At 49.3% G+C, this 27,938-nt stretch overlaps 1 protein-coding gene across 1 annotated transcript; it reads right to left on the bottom strand.

Annotated features, from left to right (window-relative positions):
• Positions 1–121: 121 nt before the first annotated feature.
• On the bottom strand, positions 122–27,938 carry fhl1a (four and a half LIM domains 1a). Its single transcript, XM_043714266.2, has 6 exons — positions 27,781–27,938; positions 15,844–16,028; positions 13,592–13,766; positions 11,884–12,053; positions 9,148–9,334; positions 122–1,212 (listed from the first exon to the last, which is right to left on the bottom strand). The coding sequence occupies exons 1-6, from the start codon at positions 27,800–27,802 to the stop codon at positions 1,061–1,063; spliced, it is 891 nt and encodes a 296-aa protein (XP_043570201.1). The 5' UTR covers positions 27,803–27,938; the 3' UTR covers positions 122–1,060.

Below are 27,938 nucleotides of genomic sequence, written 5' to 3'. Positions count from 1 at the left end.
GAAGTCAGTTTGATGTGTGTTTATCTTCATGTAACTTTGGTGAGAAAAGCAGATAGTGCCCATCTCTGCTCATTCTGAACTGGAAAACCAGTTACCTGATTCCAAAAAGCACATAGCTGTCTGGAGGTTTGAAAGTATTTTATTATGGTACAGTGTCATCATGCTGCAAGTAATCCATTGATCATCCAGATACTGAATGGGATGATGACCTCGCATGCTATGAGGTCACATTATTCCATTACACATTTTCAACATGGCAAATACAATTAGTCATTGCAAAAGCAACAGTAAATTGGAGTCTAACTATCATTAGTGTGCAAACAAATCCTGAACGTACTGAACAAAGGTCTATTGACTGGAATAGAAATAAGAAAATTCACACCTGCACAGTTGTGTTTAAAACATCAATTGTTGTAAGGCTGGTGACAAAAGCAATCTGCTGTCTAAATTGTTTGGTATCACTGTTGGAAAAGATTTTAGTATCCACATAGAAATCTCATACAGCTCAACTTGTGTATGATCCAAATCATATACCAAAAATGTGTCTCAAAGCAATCATACTTCCACAGAACAGCATCCTGCTTATGTTCTACGGGATGAAAATGGATTTAAATTTGAAGAGTACATTTCATTGCATTAAAGAACCGATCCCTGAAGTGACAAGACCCCTGGGTGAGCAATGCATGCAGTCAAATACAACAGTAATACCGAGTAAATAGCATTATAAATGAGTTTAAATATCATTCCAGCATTTATTTATTTTTACTCTTTTAAGAAGCTCATCTCTAAGTCACTATTATTGCAGGCATTTGAATTAAACTTTAACTGAAGAATTGTTTTTTAAACCTTTAGCTATTTTGCATGCTTTAGGTTAATATTTAGCATTGCAGGAAATACTGCTGTCATATTATCAAACTTCTGAAATAATTGCAAGCAAATGCTATTGTACTGCCTTAAAAGCATTTGGTTACTTTTTAAAGCTCTGGGAAAACAGGGTAATGGATTTGATCAGTGAGTACCATTGAAGTGTTTCCCGTTGCTGTGTGGTATGATCCAGGATTTACAGGGACTTTGCGCAGTCAGGGCAGTACACATCCCTGTTGTGGGTAACAAAACGCTTGTTGATCAGGGAACTGTAACACTTCTTGCACTTGAAGCAGTTGCTGTGCCACTGACGATCTTCATAGGTTACAACCTCAGCCCCTCCAAACCCTAGGAACAGGGCAGCAACAAATGAAAACAATATCACACACGGTGTATAGTTGGAGCATTGAAACAATATGCACACAAGGCAAAGTAGGCCAATCACTCCTTTAAGCCTGGTATATAAGAAGATCTTGACTCATCTGATTTTAACATCAACTCTACGTTCCTGCAAACACTGCTATCCCCGATAATCTTTCATCCCTCTTAGCCATTGAGACTCATCTCCCTCTGCCTTAAAAATATTAGTATTCTGCATCCACTGCCTTTTGAGGAAGGGAATTTCAAGAACTCTCAAACTTTAAGAGAAAGGTGTTTCCTCGTTTCTGTTTTAAATGGGCACGTCCTGATTTTAAACTATGATTCCTAATTCTAGATTCTCCTAGAAGAGGGGAAGCACCTTTTAAACATCCACCTGGTCAAGTCTCCTGAGGATTTTTGTTACAGTTAAGTCACCTCTGATCTTCTAAACTCTAGAGGATGCAGGTCTAGCCTGTCCAGCCTTTCCTCATATGGCAATCTGTTCATTCCAGGTCATAGACCATAAACCATCTCTGATCTGTTTCCAGCATGTTAACATCCTTCTGTAAGTACAGTGACCACTACTGTCCAGATATGGTCTCACCAATTCCCTATATACCTGAAGCATGATCTTTCTACTCTTGCAACGCTTACTGACATTCTGTGATTCATGCTCAAGGACACCCAGATCTCTCTGCATCATTAGAGCTCTTCAATTCTTCACATTTTGATAATTTGCTTATTTTTTATTCTTTATTCCAAAATGGACCATTTCACACTTTACTACCTTGTCTTCCATTTGTCAGATCTTTACCCACTCCCTTAACCTATCTCTGTCCCTTTGTAGGTTCTTCATGTCCTCTTCTCTCACACTCTCCTACCTGTCCTTGTCTTATCAAATTTAGCTCCTATTATCCCTTCCTCTGAATTGTTTAGATACATTGTAAACAGCTAAGGCCCCCGCACTGGACCCTGTGGCACACCGCTCATGACACCCTGCCAGCCTGAACAAAGGTCCACTTATTACTTACTCTGACTTAGAACATAGAACAATACAGCACAGAACAGGCCATTCAGCCCTCGATGTTGTGCCGACCTGTGAACTATTCTCAGCTCGTCCCCCTACACTGTCCCATCATCATCCATGTGCTTATCTAAGGATTATTTAAATCTTGCTAATGTGGCTGAGTTGACTACATTAGCAGGTAGGGCATTCCATGCCCTTACCACTCTGTGTAAAAAAAATTGCCTCTGACATCTGTCTTAAATCTATCACCCCTCAATTTGTAGTTATGCCCTCTTGTACAAGCTGACGTCATCATCCTAGGAAAAAGTCTTTCACTGTCTACCCTATCTAATCCTCTGATCATCTTGTACGTCTCTATTAAATCCCCCCCTTAGCCGCCTTCTTTCCAGTGAGAACAGACCCAAGTCCCTCAGCCTTTCCTCATAAGACCTTCCCTCCAGACCAGGCAACATCCTGGTAAATCTCCTCTGCACCTTTCTGATGCTTCCACATCCTTCCTGTAATGGGGCGACCAGAACTGTACACAATATTCCAAAAGTGCAGCTGCACCAGCGTTTTGTATAGTTGCAGCATGAAAAGGTAGCTACAGAGATGGTGAATACACTGGCAGGAATCTTCCAGGTCTCCTTAGATTCTGAAAAAGTCCAAGAGGATTGGAAAACAGCCAATGAAACAACTTTATTTAAAAAGGGAAGGAGTCAAAAACCGGTAGCTTTTGTTATAATCTATTTGAAGGACATAAATAGGGCATTCAGATATATAATCAAGCATGGCTTCATGAAGAGGGGATTATGACTGACAAATTTACTCTAATTCCCTGAGCAGGTAACAAGGAGGATAGATATGGAAGCAGCAGGGAGTGTAATATATTTGGATTCTCAGAAGGCGTTTGATAAGATGCCACACATCAAGCTACTTCATAAACAAGAGCACGATGGGTTTTGGATAGTGCACTCGTATGGATACAGGGGTTGGTTAACTAATGGGAGAGAGGGAGTTGGATAAAGGAGAAAACAATATTCTATCCATGCCCATGTGTTACCCCTCTGACACACAGATTTTATTTTCCATAATAACCTTTGACATGATAACCTTTGGGAGCATAGGCTGTCGGGGAAGGATGCCGTGGAAATGTGGAACTTTTTCAAGGAACAGATACGACGTGTCCTTGATATGTATGTACTGGTCAGACAGGAAAGAAATGGTCGTGTGAGGGAACCTTGGTTGACGAGGGAGGTTGAATGTCTTGTAAAGAGGAAGAAGGAGGCTTACATAAGGTTGAGGAAACAGGGTTCAGACAGAGCAGTGGAGGGATACAGGATAGCCAGAAGGGACCTGAAGAAAGGGATTAGGAGAGCCAAGAGAGGGCATGAAAAATCTTTGGGTTATCCTTGATCCTATCCGCCAAAGGCATTTTATGCGTATGTGAGAAACATGAGAATGACAAGAACGAGGGTAGGTCCAATCAAGGACAGTAGTGGGAGACTGTGCATTGAGTCGGAAGCGATAGGAGAGGTCTTGAATGAGTACTTTACGAATGAGAGGAACTGTATTGTTGAAGAGGTGAGTGTGAAACGGACTGGTAAGCTAGAGGAGATACATGTTAGGAAGGAAGATGTGTTGGCCAGTTAGTCTTACTTCGGTGGTAGGTAAAGTAATGGAAAGGGTACTGAGGGATAGGATTTATGAGTATCTAGAAAGGCACTGCTTGATTAGGGACAGCCAGCACGGATTTGTGAAGGGTCGGTCTCTTACAGTCTGATTGAATTCTTTGAGGAGGTGACCAAGCATGTGGATGAGGGTAGAGCAGTGGATGTAGTGTACATGGATTTTAGTAAGGCATTTGATAAGGTTCCCCATGGTAGGCTTATGCGGAAAGTCAGGAGGCATGGGATAGAGGGAAATTTGGCCAAGTGGATAGAAAACTGGCTAACCGGTCGAAGTCAGAGAGTGGTGATAGATGGTAAATATTCAGCCTGGAGCCCAGTTACAAGTGGAGTTCCGCAGGGATCAGTTCTGGGTCCTCTGCTGTTCGTAATTTTTATTAATGACTTGGATGAGGGAGTCGAAGGGTGGGTCAGTAAATTTGCAGATGATACGAAGATTGGTGGAGTTGTGGATAGTGAGGAGGGCTGTTGTCGGCTGCAAAGGGACTTGGATATGATGCAGAGCTGGGCTGAGGAGTGGCAGATGGAGTTCAACCCTGCCAAGTGTGAGGTTGTCCATTTTGGAAAGACAAATAAGAATGCGGAATACAGGGTTAACGGTAGGGTTCTTAGTGTGGTGGAGGAACAGAGGGATCTTGGGGTCTATGTTCATAGGTCTTTGAAAGTTGCCACTCAGGTGGATAGAGCTTGTAAGAAGGCCTATGGTGTATTAGCGTTCATTAGCAGAGGGATTGAATTCAAGAGTCGTGAAGTGATGTTGCAACTGTACAGGACTTTGGTTAGGCCACATTTGGAGTACTGTGTGCAGTTCTGGTCGCCTCACTTCAGGAAAGATGTGGAAGCTTTGGAGAGGGTGCAGAGAAGATTTACCAGGATGTTGCCTGGAATGGAGAATAGGTCGTACGAGGATAGGTTGAGAGTGCTAGGCCTTTTCTCATTGGAACGGCGAAGGATGAGGGGTGACTTGATAGAGGTTTATAAGATGATCAGAGGAATAGATAGAGTAGACAGTCAGAAACTTTTTCCCCGGATACAACAGAGTGTTACAAGGGGACATAAATTTAAGGTGAAGGGTGGAAGGTATAGGGGAGATGTCAGGGGTGGGTTCTTTACCCAGAGAGTGGTGGGGGCATGGAATGCGCTGCCTGTGGGAGTGGTAGAGTCAGAATCTTTGGTGACCTTTAAGTGGCAATTGGATAGGTACATGGATAGGTGCTTAAGCTAGGACAAATGTTCGGCACAACATCGTGGGCCGAAGGGCCTGTTCTGTGCTGTATTGTTCTATGTTCTATGACATTGTATCACATGTCTTCTGGAAATGTAAATACAATACATCCACTGGTCCTCTTTTATCTCCAGCGCATATAGAGCTAAGAAATAAAAAGGGGTAGATCAGTTTGATAGCATTGTACTATAGGCCCCCAGTAGTCAGCAGCAGATTGTGGGGAAACAATGTAGTGAATTGCAGATAACTGCAAGAATGATAGGGTTGTGATAGTACGGGATTTTAACTTCTCCAACATCCACTGGGTCCACCATAGTGTTAAGGGCTTGGATGGAAACGTGTTAATTGTGTTCATGAGGTAGCCCTACTAGAGAAGGGGCAAAACGTGACATCCTCTTGAGAAATAAGGCAGGGCAAGTGACAGAAATGTTAGTGGGGGAGCACTTTGGGGCCAGTAACTATGGTTCCAATGTTTCTAAAGTAGCTATGGAAAATGATAGGTCTAGTCCACAGTTAAAATTCTAAATTCAGGCAGTGTCTTAGATGGGCTTAGACAGGAACTTTTAAAAGTTGTTTGGGGAGAGGTTGTTCACAGGCAATGGGACATCTGCTAAGTGGGAGGCTTCCAAAAGTGAGTTAATGAGGGCTTGGCCAAAATTTTCCTGTGAGAGTGGATGGTGAGGTAGGTAGGGTAGGGAATCCTGGATGATTAGAGTTATTGAGGCTGTGGTCAAGGTAGAGGAGGAGCATGTGTTATATATAGGCAGCTGGTATCAAGCAAAGTCCTTGAGTATAGAGGGTGTTGGAGTACACTTGAGAGAAATCAGGAGGGTTTAAAGGGGATAGAGATGACTTTGGCAGGTAAGGTAAAGGAGAATCCAAAGAGATTCATAAGTGCTTGAAGAGGAAAAGAGTAAGAGCTCTGAGCAGGAGTAGGCTGTCTGGCCATTCGAGCCTGTTTCACCATTCTATACAATCATTGCTGATCCTTTCATGGCCTCAGCCCCACTTACCCTCGCTCTCACCGTATCCTTTAATTTTATTCAAACAAATACCTAACCCAGCTTTAAAAACATTTACTGAAGTAGCTACTACTTTCTGGGCAGGGAATTCCACAGATTCACAACCCTCCTGATGGTGTAGGTCCTTTTCCCCCATTTTTGAGGCTATGTCCTCTTGTCCTCACCCGCCAGTGGAAACATCCTCTATACTTCTATCTTATCGATTCCCTTCATAATTTTATGCTTCTCCTAAATTCCAATGAATATAATCCCAGTCTACTCAGCCTCTCCTCATAGGCCAACCCCCTCAACTCTGGAATCAATCTGGTGAACCTCCTCTGCACCCCCTCCAGTGCCAGTATATCCTTTCTCATGTAAGAAGACCAAATCTGCACGCAGTACTCCAGGTGTGGTCTCACCAGCACCTTTATATAACTGCGACATAACCTCCCTGCTTTTAAACTCAATTCCTTTAGCAATGAAGGACAAAATTCCATTTGCCTTCCTAATTACCTGTTGCACCTGCAAACCGACCTTCTGTGATTCATGCACAAAGACACCCAGGTCCCTCTGCATTGCAGCATGTTGCAATTTTTTTTACCATTCACATAATAAATCTTTGTTTACGATTATGCTCACCAAAATGTTTGATTTCACATTTATGAGCATTGTATTCCATCCACCAGACCTTTCACCACTCACTATCTATGTTCCCCTGCAACACTTCACAGTCCTCTGCAAATTTTGCACTCCCACTCATCTTTAGTGTCATCTGCAAACTTTGACACACTATACATGGTCCCCAACTCCAAATCATCTATATAAATTGTGAACCTGATCCCTGAGGCATACCACTAGTTAGATTACCAACCAGAATAGCACTAATTTATCCCCACTCTTTGCTTCCTGTTAATCAATCAATCATCTATTGAGGGAGAGCATTGGCCTCTTAAAGATTAACAAAGTCATATACGTGTGGAGCCACAAGAGATGGGTAAGATCCTGAATGAATAGTTCTGATCAGTGTTTACCATCAAGGAAGGTATGGATGCTAAGGAGCTTGGGGAAATAAATAGTAATGTTTTGAAGAGAGTCCACATTATAGAAGAGGAGGTGCTGGAAATCTTAAAATGCAGTAAGGTGGATCAATCCCCAGGACCTGAAGAAGTGTATCCCGGGACTTTGCGGAAGGCTAGGGAGGAAATTGCAGGGCCCCTTGCTGAGATATTTGTATTATCTCAGCTTGGCTGAAGTGCCCGAAGGTTGGTGGGTGACTAATGTGCCATTATTTAAGAAGGTCTACAGGGAAATGCCTGGGAACTACAGACTGGTGAGCCTAATATCTGTGGTGGGTAAGTTGTTAGAGGAGGGTTTTCTAGAACAGGATCTACAGACATTTGGAGAGACAAGGATCCATTTGGGATAGCCAGCGGGCTATGTATGTGAGAAATCATGTCTCATGAATTTGATTAAATTTTCTGAAGGGGTGACTGAGAAAGTAATTGAGGACAGTGCAGTGGATGTTGTCTACATGGACTTTGGCAAGGCCTTTGACAAGGTACTGAGTTGTTGAGTAAGGATCCAGGGAGACCAAGCCAACTGGATACAAAATTGGCTTGATGGTAGAAGGTAAGGGAGTAGTGATGTTGGGTTGTATTTCAGATTTGGAGGCCTGTGACCAGCGGTGACTCGCAGGAATTGGTGCTGGGTCCGTTGTTATTTGTCACTTATATAAATGATTTGGATGAGAACTTGGATGTGTGGTTAGTAAGTATGCGGATGACACCAAGGTTGGTGGTAGAGTCGACAGTGAAGAAGGTTACCTGGGAATACAGCGAGATCTTGATCAACTGGCTCAGTGGGCTGAGGAATGGCAGGTGGAGTTTAATTTTGATGCGTGCAATGTGTTGCATTTTGGGAAAGCAAACCAAGGCACGACTTACACAGTCAGTGGTGTAGGGTCTTGGGGAGTGTTACAGAACAAAGAGATCTAGGGGTACAGATTCATAGATCCTTGAAAGTGGGGTCACAGGTAGACAGAGCGGTGAAGAAGGCTTTCAACATGCTTGTTTTCATCAGTCAGAGCGTTGAGTATCGGAGTTGGAACACCTTGTTGCAGCTGAACTAGATGTTGGTGAAGCTACGTTTGGAGTACTCCCCTACTATAGAAGGGATGTTATTAAACTGGAAAGAATGCAGAAAAGATTTACTAGGATGCCAGCTGGATTGGAAGTTTTGAGTTATAGTGAGAGGTTGGATAGACTGGAACTTTTTTCCTTGGAGCGTAGGAGACTAAAGGGTGACCTTATAAAGGTTTATAAAATCATGAGAGGCATGGACAAGGTAGATAGCTGACAGCTTTTCCCTCTGCTTAGGAGATCTAAAACTAGACGGCATAGGTTTAAGGAGAAATTCAAAACGGTCCAGAGGGGCAATTTTTTCACACAGAGGGTGGTGAGAGTCAGGATGAGGGATGCCAGAGGTAGTGGTGGAGGCAAGTACAATTTTGTAATTTAAGAAACAGCTGGACAGGTACATGGATGGGATAAATATGGACCAAGCACACAGAAATGGGACTAGATTAGTTGTGAAAATTGGGTGGCATGGATGAAGGGCCTGTTTCAATGCTGAAGACCTCTGCCTATGATTCTGTTACTACTTGTAAGAACTTGAGAGTTAATGCTTTATGTTCAGTATTACTCTTCCGTGTTCCATTGCCAGACCTGCTGAGTGTTTCCAGTGTTGGAGGATGTTTGCTTTCTGTCGAAGGATGCGGTGCAATGGGGGATGAATAATGTAGATGACCCAATCACATGAAAGGCTGCTTCAGATTTCAGTGGGATGCTGGGGGCTAGCAGTGGATTGCGAGGATGCACAGGGTATGAAAGAAGGTTGGTCAGGTAAGGGATGGAGTCACTAAGGTGAATACTGGCACCATTAGACAAATCCATCTCTTATTTTATAATGTGGCTTAAAAAGTAGTGGCAAGATGCAGTAACTCACCAGTCACAGGCTTGTGACAAACACCACACTTCTTGGCAATGAAGTTACTGTAGCAGTCGGCACAGTAGAGAAAGTTCTCATTGGCAGTGAAACGCTGTCCACCCAGCTGTTTGCGACATGTCTTACACACAAAGCATTCCGTATGCCAAGGCTCATCACGATAGGTCAGTCCTCCACTGGTGATGGCCTGAAACACATCAGACAGTTCACAGCTTCAGACAGTAGTAACATCAGCCAAAGGAGCACCACAACAGCCAATAGGTAAATCCGATAGGAACAGATTCACAGGTAGGTTCGGTCTGTTATGGCCTTACTCATCCCTAACTCCAAATCCCCCCCTTTACCCAGGATCACTGCTGCTCCTGACCTCTTCAGCATCTCTGTTTCAATCATTCCATCATCACATCACTGTCTCGATGGGCCTAACGTCATCTTCTATTAGTGTTTGTACCTCAAACAGCCTGCTTCAAACTGTAAACATCAACCCTTCCCATTGTGAAAATACTTTGACACTCCAATGGAAAACGTTGATGCCGTGTGTGTAATGCTTTTTAAATTTGTTACAATCAAAGTGATGTGATCTGTTTCAAAAGCAAAACTGTTCATTGTTAATTGTGAGGGTGGGTGCTGGTCTGATGGTTTCAGAGTCTGGGAAGGAGTGTCACCACTTCAGAATCCCGAGGACAGAGATGAGAAGTGACATCTTCCCTCAGTGATGAATCTTTGGAATCCTCTATCCCAGAAGCTGTGGGTGGATTCAAGGCAGATGCAGTAGATTTCTGAACATTAATGAAATCTGTGATTAGACAGAAGACGTGGGAAGAAGACATTGAGGTTAAAAATCAGCCAGGATCGTGTGGAGCAGGCTTGAGGGGCTGAATGGCCTACTTTCTGTTCCAAACTTTTCTGCTTCCTTTCTTCCTTGAGTAAATCAGTGTGAACATGTTGTTCTGCTTCAGTGTCAGATCTTACTGATGCTCCTGTGAAGGAAGCTGGGTAAAGATGGTGATGGTGCAAACACAAGGTGGTTGTGTATCTCCAAACAGACACTACACAGGGTAATCACAAATTCCTGGCAGAGACAAGAAAGTCGATTCAAACCTTTGGATGTTTGGAGGGGAAACAATTCAGCAAATGCATCTCTCACCTAGTCAGGCAAAGGAGATGAGACATTACATGACCGTAGCCATGATTAATGGCCATTGACATTATGAAATTAAATGTGAGTTACGGTTTGCTTCAGATTAACATATGGCTTCTGGTTTTCAGTAAGATGAGGAGGTTCCGGTGTTGGACTGGGATGGACAAAGTTAAAAATCACACAACACCAGGTTATAATCCAACAGTTTTATTTGGAAGCGCTAGCTTTCAGTATGTTGTTGAAGAGCTAAGAGATTCAAACGCTTCCACAGCTGCCCACCAGGGGGAAGCAGAATTCTAGCTTCTGTCCAAAGGGGACATTAATGGTCGTGGATTGTTGAGGCCTGTAGGGTGGACATCACTTCTCTCAAACATTGGTCATGTAGAGGTTTCTGAAATGTGTAGGGGAGCAACCAACTGGCTCCAGCTCTGATCTCTCATGACCAATTCACTCCCTCACCCTGACAACAGAAATCAACCCAGTCTCTCTGTAATTTAACTCACTGCTGCTGTCCAGCCATAAAGATGTTTTGCCTCCCGCACAAATAGAAATGTGATCTGTGAGTTTCAGTGCCTGTGTGATGCCAAATACATTGGCCATCTCGTCCAATGACTGACTGACAGCTCATATTTGCAAACCTCAGAAAAGTATGTCCATCATTAGATAGATACTGCTTATTAGACAGCATTTACTAAATAATCCAGACTGTGATGAGTTATACTGGAAACCAATTTAACACCATCATCCTGTAATATGATGTATTTGTGTGTGATAGAAGCTACAAACATAAAACCAAGAATCTGGTTTGTGTGGCACACATCACACACTTCAGAAAGGCAATGCCCTGACCAATCAGAATCTAACTGCTGTGTCTGCAATTAAAAATTGACAATGAACTGTTCTTGCTGCATCAGCACCATCTTTTCATGCTGTAAGGAATAATGTCCCTTTGTTCCGGTCTGTTCCTTGTGTCCTGTTGCTGATGACAGCAAGAAAGAACCGCTCTAATGTCTAGCGTCCTTTTCACAATTTTTAACTCTTAGAAGCTGCATAGCACAGACCTGCTCCTTCCAAAGTCTAGTGTTAAACTCTGTCTCCGCCCACAAACGCAATGCAACATGAACCCCGTCCAGACCTGTACAACATGAACCACTCTCTCCTCCTGCTCCCGCACAGTGGCTTCTGAAATCTATCCCAGGCCATGTCAGCCTTGTAGGCTCACTGTGTAGGTAGGAGTTGACAACAGCCAGTGCAATCTCTGTTATTGTCAGATTCTTTATCCAGTCCAGTGACCATTGTGTAACTCCGGAAGGGACAGTTGTATAAATGTGGTATTTTGTGATTCGTTGGGGATGCATCTCTTCCAATTTACACCAATAGTCAATGTCACTTTCCCCCTGTTGGGATTTGATGCTGTACCTGACACAGCTTAGTAACACCATACATTGTTACCCAATAGCTCACTACGGGGTGTGAAAACATGAAATGTGAACACAGTAACCGGTGTCTGTCATGCTATAACAATGGGAACGCTGCCTGGTCAGTCTGCACATTGTCTGAGATTCGCTCAGACCAGACCTCCCTCTCTCTCTCACCTTTCGGCAGTGGACGCAGTGCTTGGAAAACTTCTTCTCGTTGCAGGAGATGCAGTAAATCTCGTCTCCCTTTGGGACAAAGCTGGCAGTGCCAATCTCCTTCAGGCAGCGGCTGCAGGTGAAGCAGCGCTCGTGCCAGTGTGAGCCCCCGTACTCAAAACTTTTTGTCCCTACACAGAGAGCGAGAGAGGGAAGATTATAACTGTCCACTATCCCTCAGCCCACAATCGCCCACATCTCCCTCCACACACGCACCCACACATCCCCGGCTTTCATTTTATCTCATCACTTGGGGGGCGATGGGGAATGGTGGGGGGGTGGGGTGGAGAGAGTGCGTGGCTAATTGCACCAACATTTATTTTCTGTTTGTAATTTCCCTCCACTATCCCTGAGGGTTTCCCTCCACCATTTCAGAGGGTATTCGGGGAGAGTCAGCCCCATTGCTGTGGGTCTGGAGTCACGTGTAGGCCAGGTAGGGTGAGGATAGCAGATCCCAATGTGGGCCATGGATCACATCGTCAGCTGTCACAGTCAGATTGTCATCAAAAGGTCCAGGTGCATCTTTAACCGAGTTGGCAGCACAACTCCCACCATGTATCCCACAGAGAGTCCTCGTGATCCCCAGGGAATTCCCATCCTGGATTGGGAGCCACTCTGGCAATGGCCCCAGTGATAATCCGCGGTAGTGGAGCTGAGCAGCAAGTGGTGCTGCCTGAGAAGGAACACATTCAACAATAACTTTCAAACGAGGAAGTTCTCAAACTGGGAAGTCTGCACAGCTGGAGGAGGGGAGGGCGGTTAATTGGATAAATCATTCAAAAGGGCCAGCAACAGATTTGGAGGCTGAATAGCCTTGCTGTGGTAAGATTCTGGGGGCATGAGCCTTTGATTATGATGCAGGTTGAACCACACATTTCCTACAAACAGCAGTGGGATTTGGGGCAGCAGTGAGCGTCAGTGCAGTCTCAGAGTGTGAACACCATCCCTGTTCAGACTATGTCTCCTGCACCCTGATACACCATGAGCTCACTGGCTGCTCACTGCATGGATTGTGGCATTCCCTGAATGGCCTCCAATTCCTGAGCACATCCTCAACAACCTCACACCCCCATCCCCCCCCCCCCCCCCACAACACACACCCACCCCTCCCCAACCCCCCCCCCACACATACACACACCCACCCCAAACCCCTCCCACACACACCAACTCCCCCATCCCACCCCGAGCCACACACCCGCCGACACACACACCCCCACCCCAAACCTCCCCACACACACACCAACTTCCTCACCCCACCCCAAATCCCACACCCAACCACACACAGTAAGAAACAGTGAGTTACTGAGTAACCAGGGGAGATTAATAGTGAGTAATGAGTAGAGAGTTAGTAACCAGGGGCAAGTTAGTTAGTAATGGGGGACAGTTTGTGACCAGGGGAGAGTTAGTGAGTAACGAGGTTGAGTTTGTGAGTAACAAGAGTGTGTTAGTAACGAGGGTGAGTCAGTGAGTAACGAGGGTGAGTCAGTGAGTAACGAGGGTGAGTCAGTGAGTAACGAGGGTGAGTCAGTGAGTAACGAGGATGAGTTAGTAATGAGGGTGAGTCAGTGAGTAACGAGGATGAGTCAGTGAGTAACGAGGGTGAGTCAGTGAGTAACGAGGGTGAGTCAGTGAGTAACGTTGTGAAGTGTGCGGAGGATGTGGCTGTGACCTGGTTTGATGGGTCTCCGGCAGCTGTGACAGGTCGAGCTGTCAGTGCGGGGCAGGCAGTTGGTGCACGTGATGCGCTCATTCTTGATGCAGAAGGAATCGTTGGCGAGGGAGCGGCTGCAGTGGAAACAGCGGAAACACGACTCGTGCCAGTAACGATCGCCATGGTGTAGCTCCTAAAGCAAGAAACCACCGTTACCAAGTCAGGAGCTACAGACAGAACGCAGCAGGAACCGTCCCCAAACCACAGTAATAGGCCAGTGATTGGGCAGGGACTTCCCAACCTCTCAGAATCCTCACAGGGAATTGTCGTTGGAATCATCATCCTAACCCTAAACCCTAACCCTAACCCTAACCCTAACCCCTCATCCCAACCCTTACCCTAAACCTGAACTGGAACCCTTACACTAACCCGAACCCTAGACACAAACCCTAACCCTAAACTCTCACCCTAATCCTTAACCCTCACCCAAACTCTAACCCTTAACCCTCACCCAAACTCTAACCCTTAACCCTCACCCAAACTCTAACCCTAAATCAGAACCGTCACCCTAACCCTAAATCCTCACCATAACCCTAACCCCAAATCCTCACCATAACCCTAACCCCAAACTCGAACCCTCAACCCTCACCCTAACCCTAACCCTAACCCGAAACCCTAACCCTAACCTGAAACCTAAATCTTCAATCTAACCCTAAACCTAAACCCTCACCCTAACCTAATTCCTAACCCTTAACCCTAAACCTAAATGCTCACCCAATTCCTAACCCTAAACCCTAAATCATAATCCTAACCATAAACCGAACCCTAAACCTGAACCCTCAACTTAACCTTAAACCCACAACCTAACCCAGAACCCTAAACCCAACCCCTAAACGCTAATCCTAACCCTCATCCTAAACCTGAACCCTCACCCTCAACCCTCAGCCTAAACCCGAACCCCTAAACCTAAACCGTCATCCTAAATCTAAACCTGAGCCATAACGGTGGGCGGCATGGTGGCACAGTAGTTAGCACTGCTGCCTCACAGCGCCTGAGACCCGGGTTCAATTCCCACCTCAGGTGACTGTCTGTGAGGAGTTTGCACATTCTCCCCGTGTCTGCGTGGGTTTCCTCCGGGTGCTCCGGTTTCCTCCCACAGTCCAAAGATGTGCAGGTCAGGTGAATTGGCCATGTTAAATTGCCCGTAGTGTTAGGTAAGGGGTAAATGTAGGGGTATGGTGGGTTACACTTCAGCGGGTCAGTGTGGACTTGTTGGGCCGAAGGGCCTGTTTCCACACTGTAAGTAATGTAAAAAAAACCCTAACCCTAACACTAAACTTGAACCCTAAACCTGAACCATAAGACTAAACCCTAACACTAACTCGAGCCCTAAACCTTCACCTTCACCCTAATCATAATCCTAACCATAAACCGAACCCTAAATCTGAACCCTCAATTTAAACCTAAACCCACACCTTAACCCAGAACCCTAAACCCGACTCCTAACCGCTAACCGTAGCCCTCACCCTAACCCTATCCATAAACCCTCACCTTAGCCCTCACCCTGACCCTGACCCTAACCCTTAACCTCTAACCCCCACCCTAACCCAAAACTATCTCCACCTAGGATCGGCCGCCCACTCCACCCCAATCAGAAAATCACCAGGGACCCTTTGATTATTTAACAAAAACCTAAAAGAGAAAAACTCCTAAATCCTAAATTGAACATCAGGTTTTTGGGGAAGTGACAGAGTGACTGAGCTTTTGGACAATAGACAAGCACGAAGTGGAAAGGGGAGTGAGGAAATTAAAACCATTCCGGTCACGGGAAACACAATTCAGATTAAAAGCTGACGTTAATTATTGGGGTCTATTTCCCAAACCCATTCCTGATGGTCCTGCTCGAGGGAGGACAGAGAAAGTGGGGTTTGGGAATTTCACAACAAGAGACTGAAAACCCTAAAGGGTGTCCCAGCCAATGTGAGCACAGGAAGATCCAACCCTGGTAATAGGGTAATCACCAGATCATCCACCTGGTGATGTTGGTCAACCTTGAACATCTCCCAGGAATCCCATGGGATCTTTTCTTGGGATCCACACAGGAGAGAGCTAATTGAAGTTTGCAGTTTTGGGCGAGTGAGATTGAATGAAAGATTGTCGAGTGGATTCTCAGAATTAGTGGAAGACGAGATAGGGAGCTCACTCGATCTCTGTTGCTCGTCAATGGGTCACCCACCTCAGCGGATCCCCAGGCCCTGATTGGTCCATACCTTGGAATCAAAGCTTATTGGTTTCCTGCAGACAAAGCACGTGTTGGCGATGAACTTGTCGTAACATTTGATACAGCAGTGCAGTTTGTCCTTCTCAATGTATTTGCTGCCATGCAGCGACTCCTTACAATAATGACAGTCCAACCGCTCATTCATCGTACGCTCTGGGAACCGGTAATAGGCATCTGTCAGAAAAGGGCAAGGAGCAGTTAGCACTGGGACAGACCGAGAGAGAGACCGCGTGTGTGAGGGTTGGGGTGTACTGGCAGTGGGGGTTGTGTTTGAGGGGAGGGGTTGTGGGGTGGAGGGGGAGTGTGTAGAGAAACAGACTGAGAGGGTGAGCATGGCCCTGGGAGTGAGAGGCTTTCTGACCAAACAAAGTGAGAGAGAGTGTGGGGGTGTGTGGTGGGTGTTGGAGGGAGTGTGGGGGGTGTTGTGGGTGTGGGAGGGAGTGTGGGGGGTGTGGGAGGGAGTGTGGGGGGTGTTGGAGGGAGTGTGGGGGGTGTTGTGGGTGTGGGAGGGAGTGTGGGAGGGAGTGTGGGGGGTGTTGTGGGTGTGGGAGGGAGTGTGGGGGGTGTTGTGGGTGTGGGAGGGAGTGTGGGGGGTGTTGTGGGTGTGGGAGGGAGTGTGGGGGGTTTTGTGGGTGTGGGAGGGAGTGTGGGGGGTTTTGTGGGTGTGGGAGGGACTGTGGGGGGGTGTTGTGGGTGTGGGAGGGAGTGTGGGGGTGTTGTGGGTGTGGGAGGGAGTGTGGGGGGTGTTGTGGGGGTGGGAGGGAGTGTGGGGGGTTTTGTGGGTGTGGGAGGGAGTGTGGGGGGTTTTGTGGGTGTGGGAGGGACTGTGGGGGGGTGTTGTGGGTGTGGGAGGGAGTGTGGGGGTGTTGTGGGTGTGGGAGGGAGTGTGGGGGGTGTTGTGGGGGTGGTAGAGAGTGTGGGGGTGTTGTGGTGGGTGTGGGAGGGAGTGTGGGGGTGTTGTGGGTGTGGGAGGGAGTGTGGGGGGTGTTGTGGGTGTGGGAGGGAGTGTGGGGGGTGTTGTGGGTGTGGGAGGGAGTGTGGGGGGTGTTGTGGGTGTGGGAGGGAGTGTGGGGGGTGTTGTGGGTGTGGGAGGGAGTGTGGGGGTTTTTTTGGGTGTGGGAGGGACTGTGGGGGGGTGTTGTGGGTGTGGGAGGGAGTGTGGGGGTGTTGTGGGTGTGGGAGGGAGTGTGGGGGTGTTGTGGGTGTGGGAGGGAGTGTGGGGGTGTTGTGGGTGTGGGAGGGAGTGTGGGGGGTGTTGTGGGGGTGGTAGGGAGTGTGGGGGGTGTTGTGGGGGTGGTAGAGAGTGTGGGGGTGTTGTGGTGGGTGTGGGAGGGAGTGTGGGGGTGTGGTGGGTGTGGGAGGGAGTGTGGGGGTGTTGTGGGTGTGGGAGGGAGTGTGGGGGGTGTTGTGGGTGTGGGAGGGAGTGTGGGGGGTGTTGTGGGGGTGGTAGAGAGTGTGGGGGTGTTGTGGGTGTGGGAGGGAGTGTGGGGGGGGTTCTGGGTGTAGGAGGGAGTGTGGGGGTGTTGTGGTGGGTGTGGGAGGGAGTGTGGGGGTGTTGTGGTGGGTGTGGGAGGGAGTGTGGGTGGTGTGTTGCATGTGGGAGGGAGTGTGGGGGTGTTGTGGGTGTGGGAGGGAGTGTGGGGGTGTTGGAGGGAGTGTGGGGGTGTGGTGGCGGGTATGGGAGGGAGTGTGGGGGTGTGGTGGCGGGTATGGGAGGGAGTGTGGGGGTGTGGGAGGGAGTGTGGGCGTGTTGGAGGGAGTGTGGGGGTGTGGGGGTGGGTGGGGGAGGGAGTGTTGGGGTGGGTGGGGGAGGGAGTGTGGGGATGTGGTGGTGGGTGGGGGAGGGAGTGTGGTGCTGGGTGGGGAAGGGAGTGTGGGGGTGTGGGGATGGGTGGGGAGGGGGTGTGGGGGTGGGTGGGGAAGGGAGTGTGGGGGTGTGGTGGTGGGTGGGGAAGGGAGTGTGGGGGTGTGGTGGTGGGTGGGGGAGGGACTGTGGAGGTGTGGTGGTGGGTGGGGGAGGGAGTGTGGGGGAGTGGGGGTGGGTGGGGGAGGGGGTGTGGGCGTGTGGTGGTGGGTGGGGGAGGGAGTGTGGGAGGGGGTGTGGGGGTGGGTGGGGGAGGGAGTGTGGGGGGTGTGGGGGTGGGTGGGGGAGGGAGTGTGGGGGGTGTGGTGGTGGGTGGGGGAGGGAGTGTGGGGGGTGTGGTGGTGGGTGGGGGAGGGAGTGTGGGGGGTGTGGTGGTGGGTGGGGGAGGGAGTGTGGGGGGTGTGGTGGTGGGTGGGGGAGGGAGTGTGGGGGGTGTGGTGGTGGGTGGGGGAGGGAGTGTGGGGGGTGTGGTGGTGGGTGGGGGAGGGAGTGTGGGGGTGTGGTGGTGGGTGGAGGAGGGAGTGTGGGGGTGTGGTGGTGGGTGGGGGAGGGAGTGTGGGGTGTGGTGGTGGGTGGGGGAGGGAGTGTGGGAGGGAGTGTGGGTGTGTGGGGGTGGGTGGCGGAGGGAGTGTGGGAGGGAGTGTGGGTGTGAGGGGGTGCGTGGGGGAGGGAATGTGGGGGTGGGTGGGGGAAGGAGTGTGGGGATGTGGTGATGGGTGGGAGAGGGAGTGTGGGGGTGTGGGGGTGGGTGGGGGAGGGAATGTGGGGGTGGGTGGGGGAAGGAGTGTGGGGATGTGGTGATGGGTGGGAGAGGGAGTGTGGGGGTGTGGTGGTGGGTGGGGGAGGGAATGTGGGGGTGGGTGGGGGAAGGAGTGTGGGGATGTGGTGATGGGTGGGAGAGGGAGTGTGGGGGTGTGGGGGTGGGTGGGGGAGAGAATGTGGGGGTGGGTGGGGGATGGAGTGTGGGGATGTGGTGATGGGTGGGGGAGGGAGTGTGGGGGTGGGTGGGGGAGGGAATGTGAGGGAGTGGGGGTGGGTGGGGGAGGGAGTGTGGGGGTGTGGTGGTGGTTGGGGGAGGGAGTGCAGGGGTGTGGGGGTGGGTGGGGGAGGGAAAGAGAGGGTGGATGGGGAGGGAGTGCGGGGGTGTGGGGGTGGGTGGGGGAGGGAGTGTGGGGGTGTGGGGGTGGGTGGGGGAGGGAGTGCGGGGGTGGGTGGGGGAGGGAGTGCGGGGGTGTGGGGGTGGGTGGGGGAGGGAGTGTGGGGGTGGGTGGGGGAGTTCTCTCAAGTTGAGCACGATCCAGCGAACTATAAAAAGCTGCATTAAATTGTAAACAGTGGTATTTGGAGATCAGTCAGCCTCTGGAGAGGCTAATCCTGAAACAGCAAATCCCCCAAATGTTACACGTTCTGGGAACAGTGAATATGTTGGAAACTGGAGGTTTTTGGTTTTTCTGAGTTTGGAAACTATCAACTCAAGAGAAACATCCTTTCGAGCTGGGGGTCTTGCTGCTCTCCCTGTCTCCCTCTGTCGATGGCTCAGTCAGTTTTGGGAGGTGTCTGTTCCCTGGGGTTGGGGGATTTTAAGACTGGGGACACATTTTTAAGGAGAAATATTTTGAAAAGACATGAGACACACGTTTCTTACCCAGAGGGTGGCTCACGTGTGGAATGAACTTCCTGAGGAAGTGGTGGCTGTGGGTGCAGTTACAACGTGTAAAAGACATTTGGATGGATACGTGAATAGGAAAGGTTTGGAGGGATATGGGCCCGGGGCAGGCAGGAGGGACTAGATTAGTTTGGGATTATGTTCGACATGGACTGGTTGGACCAAAGAGTCCGTTTCCGTGCTGTACGACTTTTGTTTCTTTGATAAAGTTGAGATTTTATAAATGAAGGAAATGTTCACTCCAGTTTGATTTTTAGCAGTTAGTTCTTTTGCATCCTGAAGGGTTCTGAAAAAGACAAAATTAACCTCCCTATTGGAGTACAGAAATACCAGACACTGTCACACAGGCAGAGACTGTCACACAGGCAGAGACTGTCACACAGGCAGAGACTGTCACACACAGAGACTGTCACACACAGAGACTGTCACACACAGAGACTGTCACACAGGCAGAGACCGACACACAGGCAGAGACTGTCACACACAGAGACTGTCACACAGGCAGAGACCGACACAGGCAGAGACTGTCACACACAGAGATTGTAACACAGGCAGAGACCGACACACAGACACAGACCGACACACGGACACAGACTGACACTCAGGCACAGACCGACACACAGGCAGAGATGGACACACAGAGACTGACACACAGAGACTGACACGCAGGCAGAGACTGTCACACACAGAGACTGTCACACAGACAGACCGACACACAGACACAGACCGACACACAGACAGAGACCGACACACAGAGACCGACACACAGAGACCGACACACAGAGACCGACACACAGAGACCGACACACAGAGACTGACACACAGAGACTGACACAGGCAGAGACTGTCACACACAGAGACTGTCACACAGACAGAGACCGACACACAGACAGAGACCGACACACAGAGACCGACACACAGAGACCGACACACAGAGACCGACGCACAGAGACCGACGCACAGAGACTGTCACACACAGAGACTGTCACACACAGAGACTGTCACACACAGAGACTGTCACACACAGAGACCGTCACACAGACAGAGACCGTCACACAGAGACCGTCACACAGAGACCGACACACAGAGACCGACACACAGAGACCGACACACAGAGACCGACACACAGAGACTGACACAGGCAGAGACTGTCACACACACAGACTGTCACACAGACAGACCGTCATACAGACAGAGACCGACACACAGGCAGAGACCGACACACAGGCAGAGACCGACACACAGAGACCGACACACAGAGACCGACACACAGAGACCGACACACAGAGACTGACACAGGCAGAGACTGTCACACAGACAGACCGTCATACAGACAGAGACCGACACACAGGCAGAGACCGACACACAGAGACCGACACACAGAGACCGACACACAGAGACCGACACACAGAGACCGACACACACAGAAACTATCACACACAGAGACTGTCACACACAGAGACTGTCACACACAGAGACTGTCACACAGGCAGAGACTGACACACAGAGACTGACACACACAGAGACTGTCACACACAGAGACTGTCACACACAGAGACTGTCACACAGGCAGACGGTCATACAGACAGAGACCGACACACAGAGACTGACACACACGCAGAGACTGTCACACGCAGAGACTGTCACACGCGCAGAGACTGTCACACACAGAGACTGAAAATGTGTTGCTGGAAAAGCGCAGCAGGTCAGGCAGCATCCAGGGAACAGGAGAATCGACGTTTCAGGCATGAGCCCTTCTTCAGGAATGAGGAACGTTTGTCCAGCAGGCTAAGATAAAAGGTAGGGAGGAGGGACTTGGGGGAGGGGCGTCGGAAATGTGATAGGTGGAAAGAGGTCAAGGTGAGGGTGATAGGTCAGACTGGGGTGGGGGCGGAGAGGCCAGGAAGAAGATTGCAGGTTAGGAAGGCGGTGCTGAATTCGATGGATTTGACTGAGACAAGGTGGGAGGAGGGGAAATGAGGAAACTGGAGAAATCTGAGTTCATCCCTTGTGGTTGGAGGGTTCCTAGGCGGAAGATGAGGCGCTCTTCCTCCAACCGTCGCGTTGCTATGGTCTGGCGATGGAGGAGTCCAAAGACCTGCATATCCTTGGTGGAGTGGGAGGGGGAGTTGAAGCGTTGAGCCACAGGGTGGTTGGGTTGGTTGGTCCGGGTGTCCCAGAGGTGTTCTCTGAAACGCTCCGCAAGTAGGCGGCCTGTCTCCCCAATATAGAGGAGGCCATATCGGGTGCAGAGAATGCAATAGATGATGTGTGTGGAGGTGCAGGTGAATCTGTGGCGGATATGGAAGTTTCCTTTGGGGCCTTGGAGGGAGGTGAGGGGGGAGGTGTGGGCGCAAGTCTTGCACCTCCTGCGGTTGCAGGGGAAGGTGCTGGGAGTGGAGGTTGGGTTGGTGGGGGGTGTGGATCTGACGAGGGAGTCACAGAGGGAGTGGTCTTTACGGAACGCTGATAGGGGAAGGGAGGGAAATATATCCTTGGTGGTGGGGTCCGTTTGGAGGTGGCGGAAATGACGGCGGATGATGCGCTGTACATGGAGATTGGTGGGGTGGTAGGTGAGGACCAGTGGGGTTCTGTCCTGGTGGCGGTTGGAGGGGCGGGGCTCAAGGGCGGAGGAGCGGGAAGTGGAAGAGATGCGGTGGAGGACATTGTCGACCACGTCGGGGGGGGAAATTGCGGTCCTTGAAGAAGGAGGCCATCTGTGTTGTACGTATTTGGAACTGGTCCTCCTGGGAGCAGATGCGGCGGAGTCGAAGGAATTGGGAGAATGGGATGGCGTTTTTACAGGGGACAGGGTGGGAGGAGGTGTAGTCCAGGTAGCTGTGGGAGTTGGTCGGTTTGTAGTAGATGTCCGTGTTGATTCGGTCGCCTGAGATAGAAATAGAAAGATCGAGGAAGGGGAGGGAGGAATCTGAGACGGTCCAGGTGAATTTGAGGTCGGGGTGGAAGGTGTTGGTGAAGTGGATGAACTGTTCAACCTCCTCGTGGGAGCACGAGGCGCTGCCGCCGATACAGTCATCGATGTAGCTGAGGAAAAGGTGGGGGGTGGGGCCAGTGTAGTTGCGGAAGATGGACTGTTCCACATACCCTACGAAGAGGCAGGCATAGCTGGGGCCCATGCGGGTGCCCATGGCTACTCCTTTGGTTTGGAGGAAGTGGGAGGATTGGAAAGAGAAGTTGTTCAGGGTGAGGACCAGTTCAGTCAGTTGAAGGAGGGTGTCGGTGGAAGGGTACTGGTCGGTACGGCGGGAAAGAAAGAAGTGGAGGGCTTTGAGGCCTTCGTGATGGGGGATGGAGGTGTAAGGGACTGGATGTCCATGGGGACCGGGGAAGCGAAAATCGTGGAGCAGGTGGAGGGCGTGGGTGGTGTCCAAAACGTAGGTGTCGAGGCATGCGGAGATGAGTTTGGTGGGGCAGGAGCAGGCTGAGACAATGGGTCGGCCGGGGCAGTCAGGTTTGTGGATTTTGGGCAGGAGGTAGAAGCGGGCGGTGCGGGGTTGTGGGACTATGAGGTTGGAGGCGGTGGATGGTGGATGGTGGCAGAGACTGATATACAGACAGACCGTCATACAGAGACCAACACAGGCAGAGACTGTCACACACAGAGACTGACACACAGAGACTGACACACAGAGACTGTCACACACAGAGACTGACACACAGAGACTGACACACAGAGACTGTCACACAGACAGACCGTCATACAGACAGAGACTGACACACAGGCAGAGACTGACACACAGAGACTGTCACACAGGCAGAGAATTGGAGATAGGCAGACACTTACAATACTCTGACATCACTTGGATGAACAAGGGACTGAGGAAAGCGACATTTTTAAAGTGAGGCTGGAGAGAAAGGCAATTATTTCTGAAATGGACAGTGAGAGACATGGATAGGGTAAATAGACCAGGTCTCTTCCCTGGGGTGGGGGAGTCCAGAACTAGAGGGCATAGGGTTTGTGTGAGAGGGGAAAGATATAAAAGAGACCGAAGGAACAACTTTTTCACGCAGAGGGTGGTACGTGTATGGAATGAACTGCCAGAGGAAGGGGTAGGGTGAGGGAGGGGTTAGGGCGGAGGGAGAGGGTAGGGCGGAGGGAGGGGTTAGGGCGGAGGGAGGGGTAGGGTGAGGGAGGGGTAGGGTGAGGGAGGGGGTAGGGCGGAGGGAGGGGTAGGGCGGTGGGAGAGGGTAGGGCGGAGGGAGGGATAGGGTGAGGAAGGGGGTAGGGCGGAGGGAGGGGTAGGGTGAGGAAGGGGGTAGGGCGGAGGGAGGGGTAGGGTGAGGAAGGGGGTAGGGCGGAGGGAGGGGTAGGGTGAGGGAGGGTGTAGGGTGAGGGAGGTCCCGATGCTGGCCAGGCAGTGGGCTCTCTGCTCTTTCTAAAGTTGAAGCTGGTGGTTTGAATGTGACAATAAAAGACACAGACTGATGCAAAAACATCGAAATGTAAAATATTTTGTGATGCAATGTGACGGCAGAAGATAACAACTTTGATCTTGAGACACATTTAAATAATCCAGTCCCTGGGCGATCCAACACATTCCCAGCTTCTTCCTTGATGTGACTCCTAGCACTCCCAGAAACTGGATTGGAGCAACACAAGGTGATTTCTAGAGTTTGACATTAAAGAAGTTACTTTTTTATTCAGTTCTCAGGTCCCAAACCACGGCCATTTACAGGAATCTTAACAACAAGCATTTCCTGTTTCGTCTGGATTAAAATCGGAGTTTATTCGGAGATTAAACAAACACTGAGCCACCCAAAGTGTTTATCCTCAAGACTTCTCAGATTAAATTTGGCCTCTGTGTTTATTCAGCTCCATAACACTAACCACACGTTCACACACTCACACACACACACACAGTCTCTCACACACACTCTCACACACACACACACACAGTCTCTCTCACACACACACACACATAGTCTCTCACACACATTCACACACACACAGTCTCTCTCACACACACACACAGTCTCTCTCACACACACACACACACACAGTCTCTCACACACACAGTCTCTCACACACACACTCACACACACAGTCTCTTTCACACACACTCTCACACACACATACACCCACACACACCCACACACAGTCTCTCACACACACACTCACACACACACAACACAGTCTCTCACACACCAACACACACACACAGTCTCACACACACTCACACACTCACACACACACACAGTCTCTCTCTCACACACACAGTCTCTCACACACACACACACAGTCTCTCACACACACACACACACAGTCTCTCTCTCACACACACACACAGTCTCTCACACACACACACACACAGTCACTCACACACACTCACACACACTCCCACACACACACAGTCTCTCACACAGTCTCTCTCACACACACACACTCACACACAGTCTCTCTCACACACACACACTCACACACAGTCTCTCTCACACCAACACACACACACACACTCACACACACACAGTCTCTTTCTCACACACACAGTCTCTCACACACACACACACAGTCTCTCTCACACACACACACACTCACACACGCACACACAGTCTCTCACACACACACACAGTCTCTCACACACACACACACAGTCTCTCAGACACACACACAGTCTCTCTCACACACACACACACACACACAGTCTCTCACACACACACACACACACCCACAGTCTCTCTCACACACACACACACACACACATCATTAACAGCTGCCAATATACCGTCCCTCACTCTCAGACTCTCTCTGGGGGTACAGGGCCCACATGCACTTGGATAATCATTAGCAAATGAAACTGAGTTCGGGTCAATGTCAGGCCATGCACTTGACCAGGACAAACCAACTGCTCCTTCTTCCCATTGTGGCTGTTCACCCCACGGGCACAGGAAATCATACAGCCATTCACACACACACTCACTCACACACACGCTCACTCACACACACACAGTCTCTCACACACACACTCTCTCACACGAAGTCTCACACACACACTCTCAGACACACATACAATCACACAGTCTCACACTCTCACACAGTCTCACACACGCACACACGCAGTCTCACACACACACAGTCTCTCACACACACGCTCACTCACACACACACAGTCTCTCACACACACACTCTCTCACACGAAGTCTCACACTCACACACAGTGTCACGCACACACACTCTCAGACACACATACAATCACACACACAGTCTCACAGTCTCACACACGCAGTCTCACACACGCACACACACACCGTCTCACACACACACAGTCTCACACACTCTCTCACACATACACACACAGTCTCACACACACCATCTTACACTCACACACACCGTCTCACACTCACACACACGCACACACAGTCTCACACACACCGTCTCACACTGTCTCATACGCGCACGCACAGTGTCATACACATACTGTCTCACACACACACAGTGTCATACACACGTCTCACACACTCTCACACACGCGCACACACAGTCTCATACACACACTGTCTCTCACACACACACTGTCTCACTCACAGTCTCATACACACACTGTCTCTCATACACACTGTCTCTCACTCACGCACAGTCTCATACACACACTGTCTCATACACACTCAATCTCACACTGTCTCACACTCTCTCACACACACACTCTCATAGACACACTCACTTACACACATGCACTCAAACATAGACACACACATACGGACACTATTCTCATACGGACACACTCTCTCATATGCACATCCTAACACAGGCACACTAAGACACATAACAGACTGTCACACAGAAATACACACATGCAGGCAGACACATGCACAGCCTTGTGCACACAGACTCAGGCACACACACACATAGATACATACACAGATGTGCATGCACACACGCAGGCAGCCTCGTACACTCACTCACACAGACACACACACAGACACCAGGTATAGACTAACATTCAGGCACATGCAGATAGATGTACAAACAGACACACTCTCATACATACTCACTGGGACAGATGGGGGTGCGGTGAGGTTTCACTGTTTGTCTAAAATGCCCCCATCATAAATATCTGCTGTTTACAGCTCCCCTATCCCCCCCCCCCCCCACATGTGTGTTTGAGTGCAGGAGAATGTGGGAGGGTCTTGCAGCAGGAAGCTGCAAATGGACCAAGCATTCTCTGCTGACAGAAGCTTTGACTGTGCTTTAAAAAGAAATTTACTGTCTGCTTTTCATAGCAATTCGAGTTTAAGAGCAGGGTGAAACATTACATTCCTGTCTCTGTTTTCCCCGGGGATTACTTTGATATTGATACAAAGTACAGAGCTCTGTTGGCACTCTGAGAAACTAGCTGGTTACTGCAATACTCTCTCTGCTCACTGGAGAAGGTATAGCCTACAGTGTAACTCCGATCCTGGGTGTTATGCAGAGAGTTTCTTTCGTTTGGAACTTTGCTGCACTACCCAAACTATAGCAATGTTTAATGGAGCTACAGTATGTTCATTCACATACTGCTGGATTAGACAAAACAGCAAGATCCCTCAGCTGCTCTTACACTAGCCTGGCTTGCATTGACAGGTTAACACTGTCAAACTAGATTCTTAGGAATGTTGGGTGAAGGAGTCAAATGCTTGTTGGCACCACTAACTTGGTCAGTTCATGACACGGAGTTATTAATGTAGAGAATGGTTCCAGAATTGATACAGACAATTCAGTGCACACTGTACCCACAGTAACCGCCTGCAATTCAAACACTCCCACTACCTCACCTTTACCTGTCAAACACTCCCACTACCTCACCTTTACCTGTCAAACACTCCCACTACCTCACCTTTACCTGTCAAACACTCCCACTACCCCACCTTTACCTGTCAATGTTTCCTTTTCAGAAATTGATCCAGTTCCCCTCATGAAAGTCTCAGTTAAACTTGTCTCTCCCACATTGTCAGACAACGTACTTGAAACCCCACAACCCACTTCATCAGAAAAACAGTCCCTCGCAGAAACAATGCAAATGACAGCTCAAATGTGCAGAGTTTGGAATGATCTGAATATCCGATAATACCGAGTGAACCCAATAAAAAAAGACTTAAAACTCACACAACACCAGGTTGTAGTCCAACAGATTTATTTGGAAGCGCTAGGTTTCAGGTAGTTTCATTAACAACCACCTGATGAAGGAGCAGCGCTCTGAAAGCTAGTGCTTCCAAATAAACCTGTTGGACTATAACCTGGTGTTGTGTGAGTTTTAACTTTGTACACCCCAGTCCAATACCTCCACATCAATAAAAAAACCCACAGACAAACATTCTTCACACTCAATTCCACACATTTACATCAAGCTGTTACAAAATCCACTGAAACAGTCGCTGTATTGAATTGAACAGGAGACTACCTGGGCTTCTGTGGAAAGTCATTCTTTCAGCAAAGTCTTCCCTCTTGCTTCCGAGACGAGATGAGAGTACCCTCGGCACTCATTGAATTACCTCATTGTCTCCCACTTGCCAAGGCAGCTATTAATACAGGAACTGGACAAACCCATCCCAGCCTCTC

Source organism: Chiloscyllium plagiosum, unplaced genomic scaffold, assembly GCF_037043375.1.
Source record: "Chiloscyllium plagiosum isolate Xiang-an unplaced genomic scaffold, Cpla_swu_hap1 HiC_scaffold_11, whole genome shotgun sequence".
NCBI lineage: Eukaryota > Metazoa > Chordata > Chondrichthyes > Orectolobiformes > Hemiscylliidae > Chiloscyllium > Chiloscyllium plagiosum.
Note: the sequence above shows the minus strand (reverse complement) of the source record. Positions and strands in the feature narration are given on the sequence as shown.